At 40.6% G+C, this 23,259-nt stretch overlaps 2 protein-coding genes across 2 annotated transcripts; one reads left to right on the top strand and one right to left on the bottom strand.

Moving 5' to 3' along the window:
• The first annotated feature begins 4,501 nt into the window (after nucleotides 1–4,501).
• LOC139289570 (transcription factor-like 5 protein) lies at nucleotides 4,502–7,147 on the top strand. The gene is made up of 6 exons (XM_070911202.1): nucleotides 4,502–5,085; nucleotides 5,193–5,349; nucleotides 5,444–5,603; nucleotides 5,736–5,925; nucleotides 6,390–6,531; nucleotides 7,022–7,147. Exons 1-6 carry the CDS (start codon nucleotides 4,502–4,504, stop codon nucleotides 7,145–7,147), a joined length of 1,359 nt encoding a protein of 452 aa, XP_070767303.1.
• A 1,707-nt stretch (nucleotides 7,148–8,854) lies between these two features.
• On the bottom strand, nucleotides 8,855–23,204 carry col9a3 (collagen, type IX, alpha 3). The gene is made up of 32 exons (XM_070911033.1): nucleotides 23,139–23,204; nucleotides 22,128–22,196; nucleotides 20,802–20,837; nucleotides 20,087–20,158; nucleotides 19,843–19,896; nucleotides 17,910–17,945; nucleotides 17,361–17,384; nucleotides 17,110–17,163; nucleotides 16,113–16,166; nucleotides 15,860–15,901; nucleotides 15,708–15,764; nucleotides 15,487–15,540; nucleotides 15,292–15,345; nucleotides 15,061–15,114; nucleotides 14,890–14,943; nucleotides 14,713–14,766; nucleotides 14,573–14,626; nucleotides 14,439–14,492; nucleotides 14,294–14,347; nucleotides 14,032–14,076; nucleotides 13,887–13,940; nucleotides 13,687–13,740; nucleotides 12,894–12,947; nucleotides 12,703–12,774; nucleotides 11,958–11,993; nucleotides 11,643–11,687; nucleotides 11,110–11,142; nucleotides 10,331–10,477; nucleotides 10,132–10,186; nucleotides 9,853–10,035; nucleotides 9,328–9,405; nucleotides 8,855–9,039 (listed from the first exon to the last, which is right to left on the bottom strand). Exons 1-32 carry the CDS (start codon nucleotides 23,202–23,204, stop codon nucleotides 8,855–8,857), a joined length of 2,037 nt encoding a protein of 678 aa, XP_070767134.1.
• Nucleotides 23,205–23,259: the final 55 nt, after the last annotated feature.

The raw sequence follows: 23,259 nt of genomic DNA, 5'->3' as shown, positions 1-23,259 counted from the left end.
TTCAAGAACACGGTAGGCAAGGTCCTCGTATGGAATGGAGAGGCCCTGGAAGTAGGAGACCAAGGCCCATACAGGACATGCCAAATATGCCATTTTCAGAGCCTGTCCAGGATGATCTAGATATGGTATGCCCAGGGCCTGGTAGGGGAGAGCCTACAAATGAATGGAGAGAGCCTGACAGAGGGGGTGCTGGGCCAAACAAATGGGGTCCTGAACCATTTTTCAGAGGAGAAAGAGATCCAGACAATAGAGGACAAGGACATGATAGAAGAGGTCCAGGCATGAGAGGACCATCATCAGATACGAGAGGGGGACCAGATATGGGGAATGACTGGAGGCAGCCAGACTTCAGGGGTAATATGAGAGGACCTAATATGGAAGGACCTGGGGCTCATAGGGGACGTTTAGACTTGATGAATTCATGCCCAAACAGGAGAGGCCCTGGAGGTCCAGATTTAAGACGCCCAAGACCTGAAAACAGAAATACTAACATTGAAAGTCCAGGGACTGATGGGAGGTTTTTAGATTGTGGGGGGCTAGGATCAGAAAGGCGAGGTGTCGACATGAACAGCCCTGGACCAGGTAGACAAGGATTTGAGCATGATTTTAGGAGGGAATGGAGAGGTCCAGACATGAGAAGGCCAGGGCCTGGTAAAACAGATATGAGAGGGCCAGCACCTGAAACTTCAGATATAAGACATGGGCCTGGGAGGTGGGATACAAACTCTGAGGGCCCAGGGTTAGATTCAGTCAGTTCTGAGCCAGCATCACCTCATTTCAATAGTCCTCATGAGGTTACCAGATTCCAAGGCCCCAGTGAGCCACATATTGCACCGTACAGAGGGCCCTTAGTTCCAACTCAAAACAGTGGAGGAAACTTGTGCCCTGGTTTTGACAACCTACAAAACCAGCAAGCAGTAAAACCCCAGAGACACAGAGCTGCCTTACTTCCCACTCCAACAGAAGGTCTCATACGCTTTCCAAATCGTATGATCAACAATTCTGATGTCTTCAGTCCGAAACGCAAACAAATAGGTCACCCAACAGACAGGGACTGGAGTAGAGGTAGACCAGTGAGTCGGGAAAGAGAGTTGGTCAAAGGGAAAACACAGGAGCAGGAGAAAAATCCTGCTGGTAAAAAAAGCACACCAGTAGATGCAGGCACAGGTGGTGGAGAAGCAAAAAAGGAAGAGGGAAAGGAAACTGATAAGCAGGGGATTCATGGTGCGTGCGCTGAAACTAAAACCAATCAAAGTATGGACAGTTATGGAAATAAAAGCAATGTCAAGGCAAGTTAGACAAATCATAACACATGGGACAAGACAGAGAGATACTACAGCATAACACACATTGAATGTATTTTTCACAAGGAAAGTAGTTGTCCATATCTTTTGACATGACCTGTTGACTACTGGTAAAGCCATGCAAAAGATCAGGCATTGTGGCTTGATATGGAAATGCTCAGAAGTATTTGAGTTCATTATGTTCTAGTTTGTCTTGTTGTATTCAAAGTACATGTGTTTATTTTTGTTATTTGATTATGACTAAATGCCTTTTAAAGTTAATTGATCACTTGTAAATTCAACTACTCAATGTGCATTTCTAGTTAGAAATGTTTTGTACAGAAAGTGTACAGTTTTTGTTTCTCCGTTTTTTTTTTTTTAACATAGCCATAGTGTCAGTACAGTAGCCTTGATCTGGCTTTTATGTTCTTCTGCTGATAATAAAATTCAGTTTCATTGTTCTTTTAGAATGCAAGAAGTCAATAAAAGGAATAATACCTTTTTAAATTTGTATTTAGTCTGATTTTGTCATCAATATTTGGATTGATTGATTGCTACGTGAGCAGTACTCAAATCTGTTACTTTAAAAAACAAATCCCATAATAAAGCACAGTGCGTATTTTTGAGAGTTACAATTAAAAAGTCTCCTTTACAGAGGTGGATTACACATTGTAGTACTATTTTGAAGGAGAAGCAACATCTCTTCAGAAGCAATATCTATTAAAGGCTTAACAGTACAACTTGATTGTATCACAGCTTGTTGCAAGGAAACAGCCTACAATTGGAGAGACATATAGACATTAAAGCTGGTTTCTAATTGTTTGTAATTAATATACTGTATGTGATTAATATATCCAGCGGTGGAAGAGAAAAAATGCCCATGTCAGTGCTATTGGTTTGGTTTGCACACGTATTGTTATAGGAGCCTCTCCATACTCTCAATGCATTTGAGAAATGTTGACCAGTCTGTCTGGTTTTACCTGCCCTGGTTCAAAACCGCACCAGCCAGAGTGAAAAGATCTTCCCTGGCTTTGACACACATGACACACATAATCCCCATTCCAGGGAAATGCTTTTTGGTACATTGTTTACTCTTGTGCATCATGTAGATTGTTTGGCAATACAGACTTGAATCAATAAAGGGTAGTGTGCTGGAATGAGTAATGTTGTTTTCACAGTAAAATGCGGTATTTTGCAAATAACAAGCACCACCTTTAAATTACTTTCCAGGTTTCTTAAGGGCTCTTGCTGTGACAAAAATGTGGGGGCAGACAATGAGTAAGCAAGGGCGAGGAAATGGAGAGAAAGTCCTTGGGAAAAAAAATCCATATTAATAGAGGTCTCATTTGCCTGCAATAGCAGTATTGTCTATAAGCCTCCACAGCCACCTGCAAAACTCATATCTTACCAAAGGGGGGCGACAGCATTCACTTGAATCCGGCGTCTTCTTTCATAAGGCATCACAGTGTCCACCAAGGAGTTGATATTGATCTAGCTTTGGTAATTGCAGTGGAATGTAACGTAAGTACGTCACCCAAGTATTGTGCTTAACTATAATTTCGAGGTACTAGTGGAGTATTTCCACATTATGTTTCTTCATACATCTACTCCATTTCAGAGGAAAATATTGTACTTTGGGCTCTGCTACATCTATCTAACAGCTGCAGTTAGTGATTACCTTACAACTGAATATGTTACCTAAAAAAGCCCTAATAATAAGCTTAAAAAATACAACACCTTTTGCAGGTTATTTTGCTCCTGTAAAATGACAAAATGAACAAAATAAAAAAGAATAGAAAAATCACCCATTGATTTTCTTATAAATATTACTAAAGTAAAAATACAGAAGTATTATCAGCAAAATGTAAGTATCAAAAGTAAACTAAAAATGACCTCTGTGAGTGTTTTACTATGTGTAATTGATATTTTACTGTTGGTTGAGGTGGAGCTGATTTGAACTATTTTATACTGTTGGTTAGTATGATGAATTTATAAAACATGATGCATTGTTAACATGTTTTTTAAGTTAATCATATGTTTAGTTTGTAAAATCTTAGTCTGCAAAGTAACTAGTAACTAAAGCTGTCAGATAAATGTAGTGGAGTAAAAAGTACAATATTTCCCACTTAAATGTAGTGTAGTTGAAATATAAAGTAGCATAAAAGGTAAATACTAAATTAAACTACAAGTACCTCCAATTTGTACTGTACTTGAGTAAATGTACTTAGTTACATTCCACCACTGTTTACAATACTGAATAATATTCTATAAGCAGTAAAAAGGTGCAATATTTCCCTCTGAAATGTAGTGGAGTACAAGTACATCTAACGTGTGCTTAAGTCAAGTACTTATACTTAGTTACTTTACATCACTGCTTTTTACATTTTTTGGTAACATTTCAGATATTGCTATACTCTCCTTTGTGGCTGTACAAAATATGTTGTGTCTGTACAAAATAAACACACATTTAAATAATCGGAGTTTAACGACGTCCGGGGGTTGGACACCAACGTCAATTGAGGAGTTGGCATTAAAGTAAGTGGAAGACCCAGTAAGACCAATAAAGAGAGCTGAATAATAACTGCAATTTATTAAGAGTCCAACCCTTATACATTGAACGATTTAATAATTGACTATTGAAAATGTTAAGGCGTTTATAATTATTTATCGTTTTAAGGTGGCGAGTTTTTACCCAGATTTTAACGTTAGCGTACGCCAACGTCTTCTCAAATGTACTAAAGCTAGCTTAAAGTTCCTCGTTCGCTAAGAGTAAATTCACGAGCCAACATCGTTAGCTTTTGTAATTACTGACGGTTTGTCCACGACTGACATCTTGGAATTGTGGATAAATTGTTTACAATTAGCATTATTAATCTTTACTAGTGTGTTTTGGCTAACTTTAACAACAGTTTACGCTAGCGTTACGTTACGTTCATAGATAACATTTTAATAACGTTAACATTCATGCCGGGTCAGCTTACAGGGCACACCACAGTTAACTAACGCTAGTAGAAGTCGGTTAACATGTACCGAAGCTGTATGGCCTGTTTTGTGAACATAATAGTCCTGTCTATTCTTTATTTTTATCTTTTCTGCTTTGTTGTCCTTGCTGTTATGTCTATTTCTGTGTAAGTACATTGAGAGCAACTTGTATGTACACGTGCTTGGCCAGTAAAGACATATTTTTCCTGATCTCCATCCCCTCTCTAGAGTGAAGGATGTCATTCTTTTCCTCAGCTTGTAAAACCATCCACGCATCACCTTCACCTTCATTCAGAGAACACACCTGTGACTCTGTCGGGGTGATTTTGAGCCAAGGTGGATGTTTGACCCATGATCAGGGGCAGATGTTGGGAACTGAGCTTGGTCTGATGGAGATGTCAGAGGGTGAATATACACACCTTCAGCACCTTATCCAGGCACACATGGAGGCACAAGCTGCGCCTCCAGATGGGCCAGATGCCAGATCTCACCCTGCTACAGTGATGGGTAAAGACGGCACTGGATCCACAGTAATTTCTCCCCTCACAACCACTCAAGCTATTGACTTATCAACTTCAACTGATGAACATTGTCTGGTGATGCCAGGAGAAAAGACACCAGCTTCCTACGGAGAGGTCCCAGGTTTTGTGCTGGCCAGAGTCAGAGATGGAGTCAGTCCGACTGAATCACGTGCCAACAGCAGCACATCTTCACAGAAGCGGTCCAGATCGGCTGCTAGAGTTTGCTTGGAGAAAAGGTTCAACACCATGTCTGCTGACACCCCAAGGCAGCAAGATATTCAGTCTGCAGTTCTTAGCAAGTAGGCGTCACTAATACAGCGTGTTGCTATTTGCTAATAAATATAGCCTCATAATGCTGAACTACTAATTTTTATGGACTGTGTTTATCTCTGTTGTTGTGTTTCAGTTTTTTGACAATGCTTCAGCAGTCTGCAGAGGCTCAAGAGGCAGTCATACACCCTCAAATGCAGACGTGGGTGAAAACTGACAGAGCAAATCCTTTTGAGGCTTCCAGCCCATTTGTAGGGGGTGTATTTAACCCAGTCATCAACATGTGTGAACAAGTATGGTGAATAAAAAATATCAAAACTTTCTTACAGCTTTATATGAAACAGAATTCATTGTTTAATCCATTTTCCCTCCCTGTTTCAATCACAGGTGATTGGCCACATTCCTCACCTGGTTGAACCTAACAAGCATCAGGGTTTAATCATCCCCAAGAGTTTTGCATTTAATTTTCGCCCGGAGAGAGTTGTTACAAAAGCTCACTATACAAGTGGCAACTCAGCAGAGGAAAAGCAGTTGGTGAACATAGAAAGTAATAATCAGTACTCTAAAACTACTCTTATTTCAAAAGTTGCAGTTTTTTTGTTGTTGTCTGCCATATTACACTGCAAATTCATATGATTTGTGTCTAATTCGGTCTTATACACTCTCATGTTTTTCATAGATGATGTGGCGACACCTGCTGCTCCCTCCAGGAAGCACTGTAGCACCCACAGCTCTCAACCTGTCAAGGCTGCTAAGTCTACCCCAGACTCGGCTGGAGAATCAGGGAGCAGCGCCAGGAAAAGACCTCGATCTCATGTGTCACTTAGCCAGCGCAGGGAGAGACACAATAGTAAGGAGAGGGAACGCAGGTGAGCAGCCATTACTAACATCTGAACGTGTCGCTGCATCATCCACAATTTGTGACATGGTCTTATGAAAAACTAAATATTAATGTTCGTTTTAATCTCAATTTGGGCCATAGTCACATATTTTTCCCCATATTAGTCTGGGGTGTGATATAATGTGTTACGTTTTTAAGAGTGCGTGCAAAGCTAAGCCATCACTACTGTGGCCAAAATTTCTCCCTTGTTCACTCACTGTACATTATTCCCTACATAATAAGAACTAATTAGTTTAGTCTATGGTGGTATTAAGTGAGGAGTAAAGTGAGATTTTGGACACCATTACTGACAGGGGTAGTGTTGTAATTTACACATCCATCAAAGGTAAATTATTGCTTTGTGGGATTTTAGGATATTAGAACAGTGTTGCAGGTCAGTAAAGTTGGAGAAATGTTGATTATAAACATCTGTTTGTCTTTGCTGCTGCGCAGGAAGAGGATTCGTTCATGCTGTGATGAGCTGAACATGCTGGTGCCGTTCTGTGAGTCAGACACAGACAAAGTCACCACCCTGCAGTGGACCACTGCCTTCCTCAGATACATCAATAAAGCATATGGAGACACCCTCAAAGAGGTAAGTTTGTGTTGTTAAATTTTGGGGGTTTGTGAGGAACATTGATTGATGTGAAGCATTTTTGGGTTGATCATCCTGCAACTGAATTATTTGAGAGTAGAAACCTGGGGCTGGAAGATAAGAGCTTAATTACAGTGCCTGTCTCTTCCTGAGTAATAAGCACTGCAGCTGACTTTATATGACTTTTGTTATTTGGAGTTCAAATTAAATTCCTCTCACTTTTACTGTATACAATCAAATAAACTTTATTTTAAATTAATGTGATGGATTATCTGCTGTTGCAGTTTTGCAGTCTGTGGAAATTGATTCACATACTAGAAAATACATAGCAGCGAATTAAAGCAAGCCCTGATCTATCTAACCACATTGTGCTGGCAGTGTGCAACACCACCACCACCACCTGCAGTACAGAAGAGGGGCACTTAAGATAATACAGCAATGGTACCATCTGTCATTAACCACAATAATCTGCTATTATCTGCCTTTACAGGAGTTTCAGAAGGCGTTCACTGATGAGAAAGGACTCTTTCTTAAATCCAGACCTTCTTCAGGCCAGGACTCCATCCACCAGGAGACGGACGAGACACTGAACATCCCTCTTGCGGTAGAGCAATGATCCCCTCGTTATTTTATCTAATAAATCAGCCAAATATTTGAGTACATTTTAATTTAACCTCTAAAGCAGCGTAGGTTGTCCTATGAGGTCTGGCTGTGGGTTAGCTCGATGTGTTGTAACATTTTAAATGACAAAAGGCGTCCTTTTGAGACGAGCTCTGCTTCTGACGACATTACAATGATTACAGTGATGAGTCGCAGACGATGTGATGCTCAAACATGGTTGGTTTTCTTTGGCTGCATCTCAACACCACACTCTATCAAGCCAGTGTTTGAACTGCCATGCCATTTCTTCTTCCACTGATATATTTATTCCCCCTTGAGAGCCAACGTTTGTAAAAAAGGGCTTTTCATAGAGTCATACACAGGTGGCACTGTTTCTCTTTGAAAGACAGCTGAGATGGTGCTCTAATGATTCGATTTCAGCTCTTAAGCTATCATACATCTAGCAAATTTTAATTATATGTGCATGTTTTATATGCTTCATCCAGATTTCGTTTACTTGAATTTTCATTGATTGTTTATTTTCCTTAAACTTTGTTCGTACAGTATGTTGTTCAATTTTCTTGTTCAGTTTTCTTGTCCACATACATTCACATATTTAAGTTTTTTGCGTGTAAGTGTTGCTACTTTGTGAATTAATGGAATTACTTGACTTTCGTAGTGTTAAGAATATTACTCTGAAGTGCAGACTGTCCATTTGATATGTAGAGAAGAGTAATGTTTTACTGAAAAGTGGCTTTATTTGTTCTTTCTTACAACATGTCGCTGTAGCATCTTACTGTACATACAACAGTCACCCACAAATAATAAATAGTATTTAAGGTCATGTATATTTAATAGTTACAGCACCGGTAGTACATAGTGGATGTGATCATTTTAGATGTTAAAAAAAGAGAAAAAAAAAGAAAGAAAAAAATATACTTTACTCCTAAGATTCTTAAATTGATTTTACAATGACTGATTTATTCATCCACAAGTTTTATTTTGTTTTTGATTCTCAAATCTAGAGAATCAACATCACATGTAGTTTAAAAAAAACAGAAAACAAGCTGTAAAAAAAGACTATCAAAAAAATGTTTTGCATTAATCTACACAATTTCTGGGCACCTGGGTATTTGTGTTTTTTATTCCTTTTACAATACATACACAGCTCCTTGACAGAGGCTTTTTGCCTCTGCCGCCTATTTCCATATTTTACACTGTAAGCTTGTATGTTGAGGTAACACCTGTGATTTACATTAATGGGCCACGATGCATGCACGTTCACTTCAGAGACAGTCACTGTTGTTTTGAGTGTCATCTGCCAGAAGGCTGTTAACAAGGTAATGGGGGCATGGAAACAACATGTACAAAGTTTTTTATACACAAGGGACTCATCATTCATTTTCCAGTTGTTTGTAAGTCAAGTCTTGTTATGTGATACTGTAGTATTTGGAGCAATGCAGTTGTTCTCTTGGACTCTTCCGTGCCTCTGTCCACTTTTTTTCTGGATGTCATCTTGATGTTTTTGTCTCTCAGTTGCTCTGGGATTCATGTCAATCCTCTGATGTTCCTCTATTCCTCTCAAAATATCACACCTGATGTTACTCTTCCCATCTTGTGATACATGTATTTAAATAAAGAGGACATTTTTCTTCTTTCATTTCTTCCTTCCCTCATTTATCACCCCTCCTCCTTGGGGTGGATGGCGTCAGGTAGCAGGAAGTTAATGGTTTTTGGGGTTGGAGGATTTTCCAGCGACCGACGCTCCCTGGCAGGCTGATGTATCACAGATTCCAGGGGATCCCTGGTGCCCAGTCCTACCTACCCTGCCTGACTCTCCAGGCTCACCTGGATCTCCTGGAGATCCATCACGACCATCTTTGACAATTCCAGGTACACCTGGAAGACCTGTGGACAGCACACAGGGAATGAGCCCAAGACGGTTTAGTAACAGACTTGTGTTTTAAGATTAGAAAATATTTCCTACAGTGAAGTTGCGTAATGAATCTAACAATTTTGCATCAAATATTACCCTGTGGGACAGTCATGATAATTAATGCCAAAAGTACAAATGGTACCACAATAGACTTTTCTCACACAGCAGATTTTCACAACTCACTAAAATTGGTAGGGAACAACGTTCTAGCTCCCATCAGTTCCAGCTCTAATTGGAATGTACTGAGTAAGGCCACATACCTTGGTATCCTTGGTCTCCAGTGGGCCCATCAATGGCTTTGCCAATGGTTCCCTTATCACCTTGCTCACCAACATTACCTGTTGTAAAAACAGAGCATTTTAATTAACTGCAAGTACTGTACTATTTAACTTGAGTATTTCCATTGTATGCCCCTTTATACTTCTACTCCACAACATTTCAGAAGGCGATATAGTTTTTATTCCACTACATTTATTTTACTAAAATAGTAATTATCTACTTTTCAGATTAAGATTTTACATAGAAAATATATGTTAAGCTTACAAGAAACAATGCTCTGTTTAAGATCAAACCAGTTGCTCTGTTGGCTTGTGACTCCTTACAAAAAACTCCCCTTATGTTTCAGATGTCTATGAGCTGTTAGCAGTGATTCTGCCTCTAAACCGAAGAGGTGAAATTATCCAAAAAACAAAGATTAGAGCCAATTTGTATCATAGAACATGTTTATCTTTTCCTACCCCAGACCCTTAGGTTGGGAACCACAGGACTGATTTCATTTTTCATACCTCTGGGACCTGGGTCTCCAAGATCTCCTGGCAGGCCTCTGTACCCTGGTGGTCCACGGATACCTGGATGCCCAATAGAGCCAGAGACTCCTGGCTTTCCTGGAGACCCTGCAGGGCCGGGGCGGCCCACCATTCCAGGGGCCAGGGGTCTTCGAAGGTTAGCGGCCAGCTGTGCAATCTGATCTGCATGTGATAGGAAACACCAGAAGGTCAATTCCCTGTTTTCCTTTTACTCAACGCTGGAGTGAACTACAGAAAAGATAAATTAAGATTTCTCACCGTCGATCATTGAGCCACACAGCTCTCTGATGTGCTGCTCACTTGTCAGTTTACCCTGAAACACGAGTAAATAAGATATTTTTTAAGTGTGTGCTCATTCAGGCAGTTTTTTGGAAAACATCGACATTTAATATGCTTCCATCAATCACAAGCTTTATACAGTTTTGTACAGATAAAACAAACAAAAACAAACACTCACGGGTACACCTGTCTTTCCTGCAATTCCAGGCTGACCCTGCTCCCCTTGGAAGCCCATTGGTCCTTGTTTTCCTGGGAGCCCTCTTGCCCCAAGCTCTCCTTGTGGACCTGTCACGCCCTTAGGTCCCAGTTCACCCCGCTTCCCTGACTATAATCAACAAGAATTATCAGTTAAATAACTCAGATTTTGCAGAAATGAAGAAATCAATTTCTTCCAAACTGGAGCTAAAAACATCCATAAGCCTCTGATTGGATCGTTGACTAAACACCAAGCAAGGAGCAAACTGGGTCTGTTGAGACAATGCGGGGGCGGATTCATATGGCGTCTTGTTGCTTGATAATTACTCCAACGTGCACAGCAAACAGTAAATGAGACTGCGAGAGTGAGGCTCATCAGTGCTGTGTTTCTAATTACATAAATTGTGCTGCAGCTTAATGCGACTCGTCTCTCCCTTGTGGCGATAGCAGCGAACAGGCCAATAAAGCGAAAGCAGCAAAACCTATCTCTAATTAATCCTATTAAACCTGGAATGTGAAGCAGAATCATGTGCAATGAGTCTGACAAGTGGGCAACAGCTCAGAGCTAGGCACCAGCTTTTAATGTTTAGTGAGGGAGTTTGGAACAAACTTGTGCTGCTAATTACACCCACACACAACATCTGATCGAACTACGTTCTGTGCTAATAGACGGACATCTACTATATGTAGTGGGTCCATGTAGAGGTGCGAAACGCTGCAGAAGTGTGACAAAATGTAAATGAAAACATTGACATAGCTCACCTGTCCTTTTTGTCCAACTGGGCCAAAAGGACCCTGAAAATGAGGTTAAACATAACTATGATTTGAAATTACAGAATGTTACACAGCAATAATAGATAAAAGACAATAAAACAGTTGTAAATAATGGCTATAAACATTCTAATCAAAAGCCTGGCTAAAAGGTAGGTTTAATACTTTAAAGATATCAACACTTTCAGCTGCTCTCAGATCCTCGTGTAGACTGTTTCCACAGCTCGGAGCATAAAAACTAAAAGCTTCCTCACCAGAACTTTTTGTCGTCATGCCGGAGGACCTGAGAGGCCAGATAGGCTGGTGCAAGACCATGAAGTATTAACTAGTACATTGTATGTAAATGAACTGTAAAGATTGGTGTAATGTGTTTTCTCCTTCTGGTCCTCGTTGGCAGTCCGGCCGCAGAGTTCTGGATCAATTGTATAACTAATTACTGCAAACAAAGTAATGAGTCTCTAGAGTCACTAATGCTGCATGTGTCTGGATTCTGATTGAACAGTGAACATTGAGAAAATACTTACAGGTTCTCCATTTTCTCCGGGTAAACCATCACTTCCTGCCACGCCCTAGAGAGACAACATGAGATCTGAATTATATAGTTCAGTTTTTTTGTATGTGTTATCTCTTCGTTTGAACAAGGGTACCTGACTTCCAACACATTAAGGATGTTTTTCTTAGTTCCTGACACTTATTTTGGACATTTGGGATTTACCCATAACAGCATAAAACATACTCAGTTCTCTATTACAAACTTTAAAAAGCTGGATGCAGACTATCACAGGGCATTCAGAGGAGGTCATATTTAAGCTTGACCAGCTTGACTTTGAAATAATTACCATGTCTCCTTTAGCTCCAGAAGCTCCAACGGGACCCTATAGGGTTGGAAAAGGACAGAGAGAGAGAATAATTCACAGCCATGCAGAGACATTTTGTGGAAGGCCCACTGTGGTAAAAGGAAGGGGGGATGAAGGGAAGTGAGGTGGGCTGGTTGAGGGGAACCAGGAGCGGTATAAAGACTGGCTTTGTTCTGTCCTCAGATTCTGAACAGGAGGCCTTTTTGTGTTTGAGATCTCTCCTGGCTGCAGTTTGAGTTTATAGGTGGTACGACCTGGTTATTGACACACAGTCCCCTCACATGTCTGCTCTGTCTGTGTTTGTGTGGAGACATTTCTTTATAATTTGGCCCTTAATGAAGATTTCTTTTCGTTTTGGGGCCTTTCATCTGTTTTTTTATATACTGTATTAGAGCTTGAATGATTAGTCAATTAATGAATTTGTTTACTGACATAAAATTAATCAGCAACTATTTTGATAATCGAAGAAAAAAAAGGCCAAAATTCTCTGGTTCCAGCTTCTCAAATCTAAATATTTTTGTTTTTTCGGACAAAACGACATTTTAGGACTTCTATAAAACTTCTATAGACCTAATCGAGAAAACAACTGGTATATTAATCAATAATAACAGAGAGAATATATTTTCATTATTATAAGGAAGTCGCAGCCCTTTTCTGTATCAGGGATTACACGTGATGGCGTTGAGCCCGGGGACAGATTTAATATTGTCACACACGTCAAACTCACCCTTTCACCAAACTCTCCACGGATTCCTGTTGGACCTGGAAGACCTGGATCCCCCAAGGCTCCTTTTACCCCCTGCAATACATAACACACACACACACACACACACACACACACACACACACACATCCAGTGAGTTGACTCATAATAAAACAAAAACAACTGATAATGATTGGTGATTTCATGCAACTGACCTGGAAGCCTTTCACTCCCTGAGGCCCAACGTTGCCCGCTGGTCCAATACCTCCCTGATGGAAACACACATACAGTAGTAAAGCAAACAGAAAATAGGAGTTTTTTTCTTGCTATCATTTCAGAGAAGAAGAACTAAAAAAAAAAATGGGCATGCTGGTTGTGAGGTATGATTCATTATGCAGTGCAGTGTGCGAGAGAAGTGTGTTAATTCCTATGCTGTTTTATCCTTTTTTCCTCGCCGCAGGGTCTGATATGAAAAACAAAGGCCTCTCTGTTTATGAATTCCTCCTTTATGAATACCTGCTCTCATCACTGGCCCTGCATTACTAACAAACTCCTTAACAAGCCATTGAATCGCAATACTCTCAGTACTTTTGTAGCAGAATATCATTAACTTCAAAAGGGAGTAGTTTATTATCCTGATATTCCAGTTTTGTCTCAATGTGACCAAATTCATGCTGTATGCTGTTATGCATTGTTGTCTTTTAAGATGAGGACATAAATTCTATTTATTTTTCAGGTCATTATGCATTCAAATAGCCACACTGGTTATTAAAACAGTATACTTTAAAGTGTTGCAACCTGAGTCAAATAAAAATTAAAATAATCTGTAAATTGGTTAAATTCATCAGATGACCATGTGTGCAGCAGAAGGTATAATAATTTAGCTTCTAAATGGGGTAAAGATCACTTTTAAATGTCTCGTAATAGATGGTTTTGAAACTTGTGCAGCAATTTGACGACAGATACATGCACACGTTACTTTAGTTTATAGTGTGAGCATTAACTTACAGCCACTCCTCTGGGTCCTGCTATCCCCCTCTCTCCTGGGATGCCAATGTCACCCTGAGATGAAATATGGCATGGACAAGTCAGGAAAGTTTCGAGTCCAAACACAACATTGTTAAAGTTTCATGTGGGGTTAAGTGACATGTCAGAGAGGTTGTGACCCAGTAATAACCCCCCCCAAAAAAGGCCCATCAGATACATACAGGAATACCTGGCTCTCCAGAGGGCCCCGTCTCCCCGGCTTTCCCTGGATCACCCTGGTGTAAAATAAGGGAGAAGATAAAAGTTGTCCTCTGTGGTCCTAATCTTTAAGGTTACAGTCTGTCTCTATTTTGTTGTATTACTCACAACTTCTCCTTTAGATCCCTTAGTGCCAGCCTTTCCTTGTAGACCCTGAAACAGAAAATACATAACAATGACTTCTTTTTCAGGAGTTTAACACAGTGCTTAGGACTAACTCTGATTGTAATACCCACTCTCAGCCCCGCTCTGCACATTCATCTTCTCAAACTGCTACTTAGACTGGGGACTCAAGGTAATGAAGGATTTAAATAGTATCCTTTAATATCAATTAGACAGGAAACACTCAAGTCTATTTCAAAATACTCACAGGGAGGCCGTTTGGTCCTTTCTCTCCGACGACCCCATGGCGTCCAGCATCACCCTGTCAACACAGACAACACGGTGACGTCAGCTTTACACAGGCCGTGGACTCACAACTAATTTAAGCCCCAGAGCACGCAGAAAGCACTTACCTTCTCGCCATCTAATCCTGGTGTACCGTCTTTGCCATCCCTGCCAGGAATACCCTGAAGACGACATCACATGTCATCCTCACAGTTCTGAGAGATTTTGTATATTCAATTTTTTTTTTAAGATATGCACTTACAGGCTCCCCTTTGGGTCCTGCTCCCCCAGGACCTCCTTTGGGACCAATTTTACCCTGTTGAAAGACACATCAAGGTGTCATTTATACATCTTACATATGCTTGTGAAACTAATAGTCACAAATCAAAGTCTTTTGCTTACAATTTCTCCTTTGGGTCCTCTGAATCCCTGTGGTCCTTTTTCTCCGGCGTCACCCTGGAGACATCAGATGAAACACACACAGCTATTCATTGATGGGACCAGCTGTCTATTCTGGCTGTGAACTACTACCAAACCCTGTTTTTATTTCAAGTGTGTTAGAAACAAAGAGAGACTCACTGTCTTTCCAATGATACCGGCGATGCCAGGTTTGCCTCTGAAACCAGGCAATCCCTAGAGACAAACAGAGTATGAGGCCAAAGGAAACATACTGTATCATCAAGTACATGTCTGCATTGTGAGTGACAAGCTGAACAAGGAAGGAGTGATCATGTTCTAAAAGTAGCTTACTCTGTCTCCTACTGATCCCATTGGGCCTTGTAAACCTCTGAGACCACGTGGGCCCTGAAACACAGCATTAGAGGATTGTGAAGGCACTTTAAAACATCAAAAACCACTCAGGATATTTCATAATTGCCTGGAGATGCTGTACTAAATATGCGAAAGGGCAAAACGTATGTGTAGCTAACAAGTGAAAACTAACAGGTAACAGAAGGTCTGAATAATCTTTATGTAACTCACCTGCAAACCCACAGTCCCAGGAATACCTGGTGGGCCAGGAGGACCAGCGTCACCCTAGAGACAGAGTAGGACACTTAGGACGACAACAAAACACCAAATCACAGAAAGACGAGCAGCTGCACTCATAATAAGTTCATTCTATGCTTATATATCACTGACAGTAGCCAAAATATCTACGTCACATAATAAACTCACCTTCTCTCCATCTTTTCCAGGCTCTCCCTTGTCTCCTTTGTGCCCCGTGTGACCCTACATGAGCAGAAATATACAGAACTGAATACAGCCAGGAGTGTGCAGGAGGAACTGCATTGTGAGGCTGCAGGGTGACATGAGTTGTGTATATTCCCAGGAGACATACTGAGCGACATATAAATCAAAATACATCAAAAAAGAGTCGTGACAGAAACTATATTTACCTTGAATCCTGGCATCCCAGGGGGACCAGCGGGACCAGGGGGGCAGATTGCAGGACACTGCAGAGGACAGAGACAAACCACTGAGGACTCTACTCTCATTGTGTCTTTACTGTCATTACGCTGCTCTCACAGGTGCATGATTGAAAACTTACAAGAAGGTCACCGCTGAGATCATGAAGAGTGCCAGGAAGACCCTGACAGAAGGAGAAATGACCACACACAGCACATTAAGAGATGTTATATCAATCTAATGTTAACACATTCCTGGTTCAGTGCTTTTCCTTCCTTACAGTTGGTGAAGTGAATTCACAGACATTCAACAAGAGATCCACTGGGTGGCAGTGGAAAAATACAGTGTATGACAGTGTATGCACCAGTCAAGTATATAATGATAACTGCACTTACTGGTGGTCCATCAGTGCCAGCAGGTCCGGGAAGTCCTGGAAGACCCTCAGCACCCTGAGAAACGGACAGTTACTACAATCAGTTGTGGTGGTCCCTGAGAGTAGAGTAACACTTGAAGTCCCCCTCCACTCAAATAAATGTGATTTGATTATTGTCACTTCTCTTGATGTTTGACCGTCATTGTGCAGTTTCACACATTTCACATATTCATAGATTCTGGATTCCTCAATGAGGCACATGGAGTAGATGCAATTCCACAAACTTTTTTGTGGAAAAAACATATCAGACTCAAATTATTATTCCAAGCAGAGTATTTTTAAGTCTTAAAACATGTCTGGAGGTGATCTCTAACTACTCAAAGGTGGCAAAAACTAGATATTCAATAGTCATTTCATATGCATCCCTGCAGACTATGGTAACCCTGACATTAGCCTGACAAAAATCTTTATACTGACCCAAACTGTATTTTCAATGCTAATCCCAACCTTAAGATACATTTCTGACCCAGACAATAAAATATCTTCTGCTGCTAACAATTCTGAAACGGAGTGAGCTTTTAATTACACATAAGCTGAGTTTGAGCATCGATTAATTCAAATAAAATGTGACCCAGTAGAAACACTAAACCAGTCCACATACTGGTGGTTATTCTTATCCTCCTGCTACATTATATAGGAATTTAGGGCAGTGGTGTACTGGTTGATTTCAGCAGAGCTGTGAGTTAAAAAAAACTGCTGGATCTGAATCAGTATCAGCTTTACTGTTTCTGCTGCAGACGCTCGGGTATGGATTTTGCTGCCATTCTCTATTTAGCCAAATAAATTAACTGGACGATAAGTTGACAGTTTTCTGGGGCCAACTGGGTATTGAATCAAGCAGAGGAATGAAATAGAATAGATAACAGGAATTATTTGACCATCTCATTCCGAATTAGAGGATGTGACTCCTACATGAGGATGACAGGAAGTGTAATTGGGGCAATCAGACAGATACTCACCGCTGGACCCTGGGGTCCGAGTCCGCCTGGCAACCCGTTGGTTCCAGGTAGTCCCTGGAAACAAAAGACACTGGGTGTGTGCAAGACATCAGAGTACATGTGTAGATGGAATCAGGGCTACAACATGATCTGACATGCACAAGCACGACTCAAACAAGCTATAGTGATATATAAAACTTATATAAATAACATCACAATCTCTGTCTTTCTGCACATAAGAATGATATGAAAAGACAGTGCTGTGTACTCACTGGAGCTCCTGGTCTCCCTCTGCCCTACGGAAGACACAGGAAGGCAAATTAAGTCACAAACACCGAGGGGATGATTAGATTTACTCACAACATCAATATCCACCGCGTGATGTATTGCTGCATTAAATCCGCTTTGAAAGTTTGTCCCAGGTTGTTGCTGTGAGGTGGATACGCACTTCTGCTGTCCAGTTAGATCAGAGCCCACTATAATCTCAGTACTCCTGTGACAATATCTGACACTGCCGCTTTGCCGAGTGTTAATTGAGGGCAAGTCTGATTAGAGCTGAGTCATAGCCCTGACTTTACAGGAGCCGAATTACAGAACTTGATTCTCTCAGCATGGAATTATCCAATGCAGTCTGACAAACTGCCTTTGGTCCAACGATTGGTGTAGGGATAAGACGATACATATACGGGAAAGCAAGAGGAGTGATAAGTCTTTTAGGCTGATATGGTCAATGTAACAGTGGTCAGAGTGAAGAGGTTACACATCAGAATACAGGAGCTGTGTGCCTGTGTGATGTTTCTTAGGTAAGTGGGGGTACTTACAGGAGGTCCAGGTGGCCCAGGAGGTCCAGATTCACCCTGTAGAGAGAAATCAACACAATCAACCTCTAGGACATAATACAGTGCAAAAGAAAACCCTTTGAACATAATGCTTATCCATCTGTGGACATAACAGAAATGTAGATTATTCTTTCTTTCTCATAGTTAACTGAAATCGGGGCTTGTTAATGAAAAAAAAAAAAAATTTAAACCTTGTTTTGATTTGTTCTGAATGGGTTCAGCCCACTAATGGGGGCTGCAATTCAACAGCTTTTTAAGTTATTGTAAGGGTATACTATACTATATAACTTTGTGTATGTATGTGTGTGTGTGTGTGTGTGTGGTGCTTGACACAATTGTTAGTCACCTTCCAGCTAGACACAATAAGGGAAAAGGAGTGTTGTTTCTATACATGACTTAATCTCTCCTGCTGATGATTAATAAAGGCAAAAATGCCACAAAATCTGTATTAAAGGAAGCTGATATGTAATAATTGGGGCAAGACTTTTTCTGCTGTAGGTTATGAGATTGTTAAAAACTAGTCATTAAAGTTACTGAGAGGAGAAAATGTCTGGATCTTGGCAATTAAATGAACACATATGTAGTTTTGTTATTTGTATAATCCCAAAACTACTCATATACTTAGTATTGTTATCTGTGGAGGACACAGTAACAAGTATTGTTGGGCTGAGATCCACGTATGTCTTCCTCGTTCCTTCACTAACTTCCATTTGTTTACATGCTTCATCCATTATGTCTGCCAGTAAAAAAATGCCTCCTACAAGCTAGTTCCATGAATAAAAGATCAAATTGTGGTTTCCTGTGATGCCCCTTCCTCTTTACTTACTAATCCTGCATGATCACCTCCTTCTCCAACTCTTTGTTTACCTTCCTCACAGCTGTATTTGTGTTGCCTGAGAGGGCAAAAGACTCCAAATAAACAGGCATAACACTGTGATGTTACTTATTTACTGCATTCCTCAGTCTGTAAACTCGACAACAGAGTATACTGCCACACCAATCATAAACAAATGTGAGGTAGCTGAAAATTACCTATGAATGTAACAGTAAGCCTAAAATTTGAGAAAAATCTGTATTGTGAAAATGAACAGTCATTATCACTGTTAGCTTATTACTATACTGTATTACTGTTTTAGTGAGCTAATATTCTGCCGTACACTAGCTTTCGCTCTGTGTCAGACTCCACCGGTTTGATCCTGTTTGTCTTCTCACGACTCTTCAGCACCATGAAGCAGCCATGACAGTGTAGTAATCCAAGCAATTAGGGACATTGGTTGATGCAAGCTTCCTCATTAAGTTGGCTAATTAGTTGAATTGCCAGGGGGGGGTTTATCTGTCTTGACAGTGAATTTGCAGCCTTACCGTGGAGGTCCCTCAATCTTTATTCTTTCATATTCTATATTCAATGTGGGAAGTAGAAGTCTTCCTGTTTAATCATAAGGTGTAGCAGTGCAGATGCAGTTCGATGCCACATGTGTTGTAATTGTGTCCTCGCTTGTATCTCTCTGAGGATAATACCTGTTCCCTTCAGCATCGGGGCAGTAGATCACCGTCCCCTACAGTCTTACAGATTGGTGGGAAACAGTGTGCATTCCGGGCCGGATTAGGGAAGCAGCAGAAATAAAGCCGATTCTGATCCCTCATTAAAAATATTCCCACCAAGAGGCTGAGCCGGCTTGACAAATCCAGGCTGACAGAGGAAACACGGGCCGTGTCCCTGTTAGACCCTCCTAAAGAACACCATCCAATCAACATGCAGTGTTCTTGCATACATATGTGTCTGTGTGTCTCACTAGTGGCTGACTTCAACTGGTTGATTAATGGGGGGCAGGCTGAAGCAGAGGAGGTCATAACATTCAATTGGGTGCATCTTTAAGCAGATCCCGGATGGATCAAAAGACTAAGACACACTTACTCCATCCCCTGGGGGTCCATCCTTCCCAGCGGGCCCATCAGGACCAGTCAAACCCTGAAGAGAAAGTACATCATTGCCTCGTGCTCTGCTGCTATTTCAAACACTGTCAACAAAAATGATCATTTCAATTTCAGAGCAGAAACTCTGTTTATGCATTGATTCCCGACATTCCTTGACAAAGACAAAGGTGGTGTGTTTACGTTAGTATGAGAATCATCTGTGTATGTGTTTATCGGACACTTACGTCCACCCCTGGAAGTCCTGGCAGGCCTGGTTTTCCTGGTGAGCCTGGTATTCCTGATTTCCCTTTGGGACCCTACAGAGACAAGAGATTTATGAAGTAGTGCAAAAGAAATAAATGATGTAGCCAGCTGAACAACTGATTTCTACTTCTTTTTTCTGGACATCATGAAATGCAGCCAAAATACCATATCCAAATCGAGGGTTTAAGGAAAGAGGGTACTGTACAGATTGTAAAGGCCTTTGAGTCAAATGTCTGTATAAAGTAGTGTGTGAAAATTATTAGGGGGGAGAGGGAGTCAGAAAAGGAGAAGGGCATAGTCATTTTACTTTTGGCTGAAGGTAGGGTAGTCTGACTTTTTTTTTGGGTCTTTTTTTTTTCTTGTCCTACGTTTATATTTTATTTCAGGCTTCCTTTGAAATATAGTTAAAAGTTACACAAATATTTATATAAAAAAGACAACTTTCAATGCCGTGGTTCATTAAGATTTTAGAGAACAATTTTAAGGTTTGAATTGGGGTAACTGATTTAACAAGTTGTACCAATTTATACTATTTTGGCATGTTGTTGGAAGGGTGTTGCAGTTCTTTTTCTAAATTAAGAGGAGGGTTCAAAGAAAACATTTATAACACTGGCGAGGGCCTTTGCCCCCATCACCACCCCACTGAATTTCATACAGTCCCTAAATAAAACTGACTTGACTTGTTGGAATACTTACTGATTTCCCTGGAAGTCCAGCAGGTCCAGGTTTGCCCTGTTAATGAGAAAGAAAAAATAAGTAATATATGTTGTACACCAAATACTTTTACACATACTTGACTCCAATCTTACCAATTCTTCAGTATCTTAGTGTAATAACAAGCAACAGAAATATTAAAGTGACTGAAGCTGGACTGGTCACATGACGAAAGCTTCAGTTTGGTTTGTACAGGGGGGCTGAAGGTGCAGGGAGGAGGTGTGAGGTGAAACTCTAGATGGTCTCACAGGGTTGGGGAATGTATGAATGGGCCCTCTGTGTGCCTAAACTTTACTGGAGTCACAAACATAATCACAACTAAAAAAATACTCTGAGATTTCCTGACATGGATATCCAACATTTTTTCATTTAACAGGAAAGTTTGACAGAAATCAAAGACCTAAACATAAAGGAAATAAAAAAAAAATGTAAAGGCGTTTAGGAAATGTGTCGCCATGTTAACAAAGTTTTTATTTCTACTTGGCTTCCCCATAATCCAATTTCCTCTTATAACTTGTGCAAATAAACTCTCATCACATCATTGTCACTCATATTTTTACAATAACATCATATCCTACATACCAGCACATCTCCCCAGTAACAGAGTTTGGTGGCTTAAATTTCAGTGGATTGTTCTTGTATTGTCAACATTTATTGACAAGGTATAATGATCGAAATCCACACATATCAGGCTGACTGATACTACACTGTATGAGTTTATATGACCAAATAAAGAAGAAGTACAAGCTTTTTAATGGGAAAGGATAATTAACCAGGCAGTTTTTCAATACGTTTCCACCCACTGAACTCCATTTAGTGGACACACGCTGAAACCCTGCCTACCTGACATCCATAGTTATGATTTCATACTTGTAGGAGGGGCTTTGGGAGGAGTCAATGTGATAAAAGCTAACGTCTAGAAACATTTCAACCACATTTATGCACAAAGAAAACACTTTCTACGAACTGAGTGAGAATTTGATTTTGAAATACAACATAAAAAAGATGTGAGGCCACTGAGCTGTCCACTGAACAAACTATCACTACAGAGACTGTAGCACAAATGTAAAAATATTATTCTAATTGTTGGTGATATTGATCTGTAACTTTTCTCTTTCTCTTAAAAGATGAGTAAAATGAATCAGTTAATCACAGAAAGAAAGTGCCATTCAAAAAAGGTGCTAGCATCTTTTTCTTATCTACTCGCTGGAGTTAAATCTTAAATATTTTAAATCTAAAATACTGCAGGCAAACGTTAAAAGGTGCATTAGTTTAAGTAAAGAAACTGTTGGAGTCTGGTCAACTCACATCGGTGCCATCCCTTCCCAGTGGCCCTGGGGGTCCTGGTGGCCCAAGAGCTCCTCTGGGGCCCGGCCTCTGCAATATAAAGTTCATCACAATTAGGCATTTCTGCATCAACTGTTCCTTCAACATTTTTTTTTTGATATGACCTGAAAGTGAATGAAAGTAGAAAGTGGCAACAAATGTTTGGTAGGCCTCTATTTTGGCATCAACAACATGATAATCAATAAGAAAATTAGTACAATTCTATTCAGGACAATGTTAACAAAATTAAATGATTAAGGCTAATTCTTAAGATGTAACTAGACATAAATTAAATTCAACTGCACAGCATGAAAACTATGATGCTTTAAACCTCCCTTTACTCACAGGAGGAAGGTTAAACTAGATTTCAGTGGAAACACAAGTAAAGCAGTAGTTCACGGGCCATCTAAACAAAATAAACTTATTTCACTTCGACTTTCCAAATGAGCCCCTGCGATCGACTCAGCCAGGATGCCTGGATGAACAGAGGTGGCATTGTGCGCTGTGGCACTGATCTCCAATCCGTGCATTCCACAGGTTCAGGGAAAACATAACCCCGACTTCACCAAATAGTGCGAAAGGCACCGCCACCTGCACACAATCAGGCTTGACCTGGGAGAGGTAGAATAGGACTATAGAACCAGAGAGACAAAATGCCACCCGCGTTCAGTTCAGGATAATTGTGCGAGAGGAATATTGAGAATTTGCGTGAGAAAACATTCAGAGAAGGCATCAGGTTTTAAGGTGGAGGGCATGCAGGTCAGGCCTACAGCAGCTGCAAGAGAGAACGACTGTCATCATCACCATCACCAACACAAGGGATGTTCTGTATCATCAATCCGCAGGTCACATTCACTTTTTGCAACAAGAAGAAACATTTAACGCTACCAACAAAAACCACACACACACACACACACACACACACACACCAGCATTAAGATGTGATGCCGGCGGCTACGTGAAAGGAGGGATGCGGGACTTGATAACTCTTACCTGGGCTGAGGATGATGTCAAAAGCTGGCACAGTAAGAGCACCCAAAGAGCAGAGAACACCGCCATGGCTCCCCGCGCGCCCTCACAAACCCGAGTTTATGCGGAAAAAAAGGTCAAATCC

Source organism: Enoplosus armatus, chromosome 8 (genome assembly GCF_043641665.1).
Source record: "Enoplosus armatus isolate fEnoArm2 chromosome 8, fEnoArm2.hap1, whole genome shotgun sequence".
Lineage (NCBI taxonomy): Eukaryota > Metazoa > Chordata > Actinopteri > Centrarchiformes > Enoplosidae > Enoplosus > Enoplosus armatus.
This window is presented reverse-complemented; position numbering and strand designations above follow the sequence as displayed.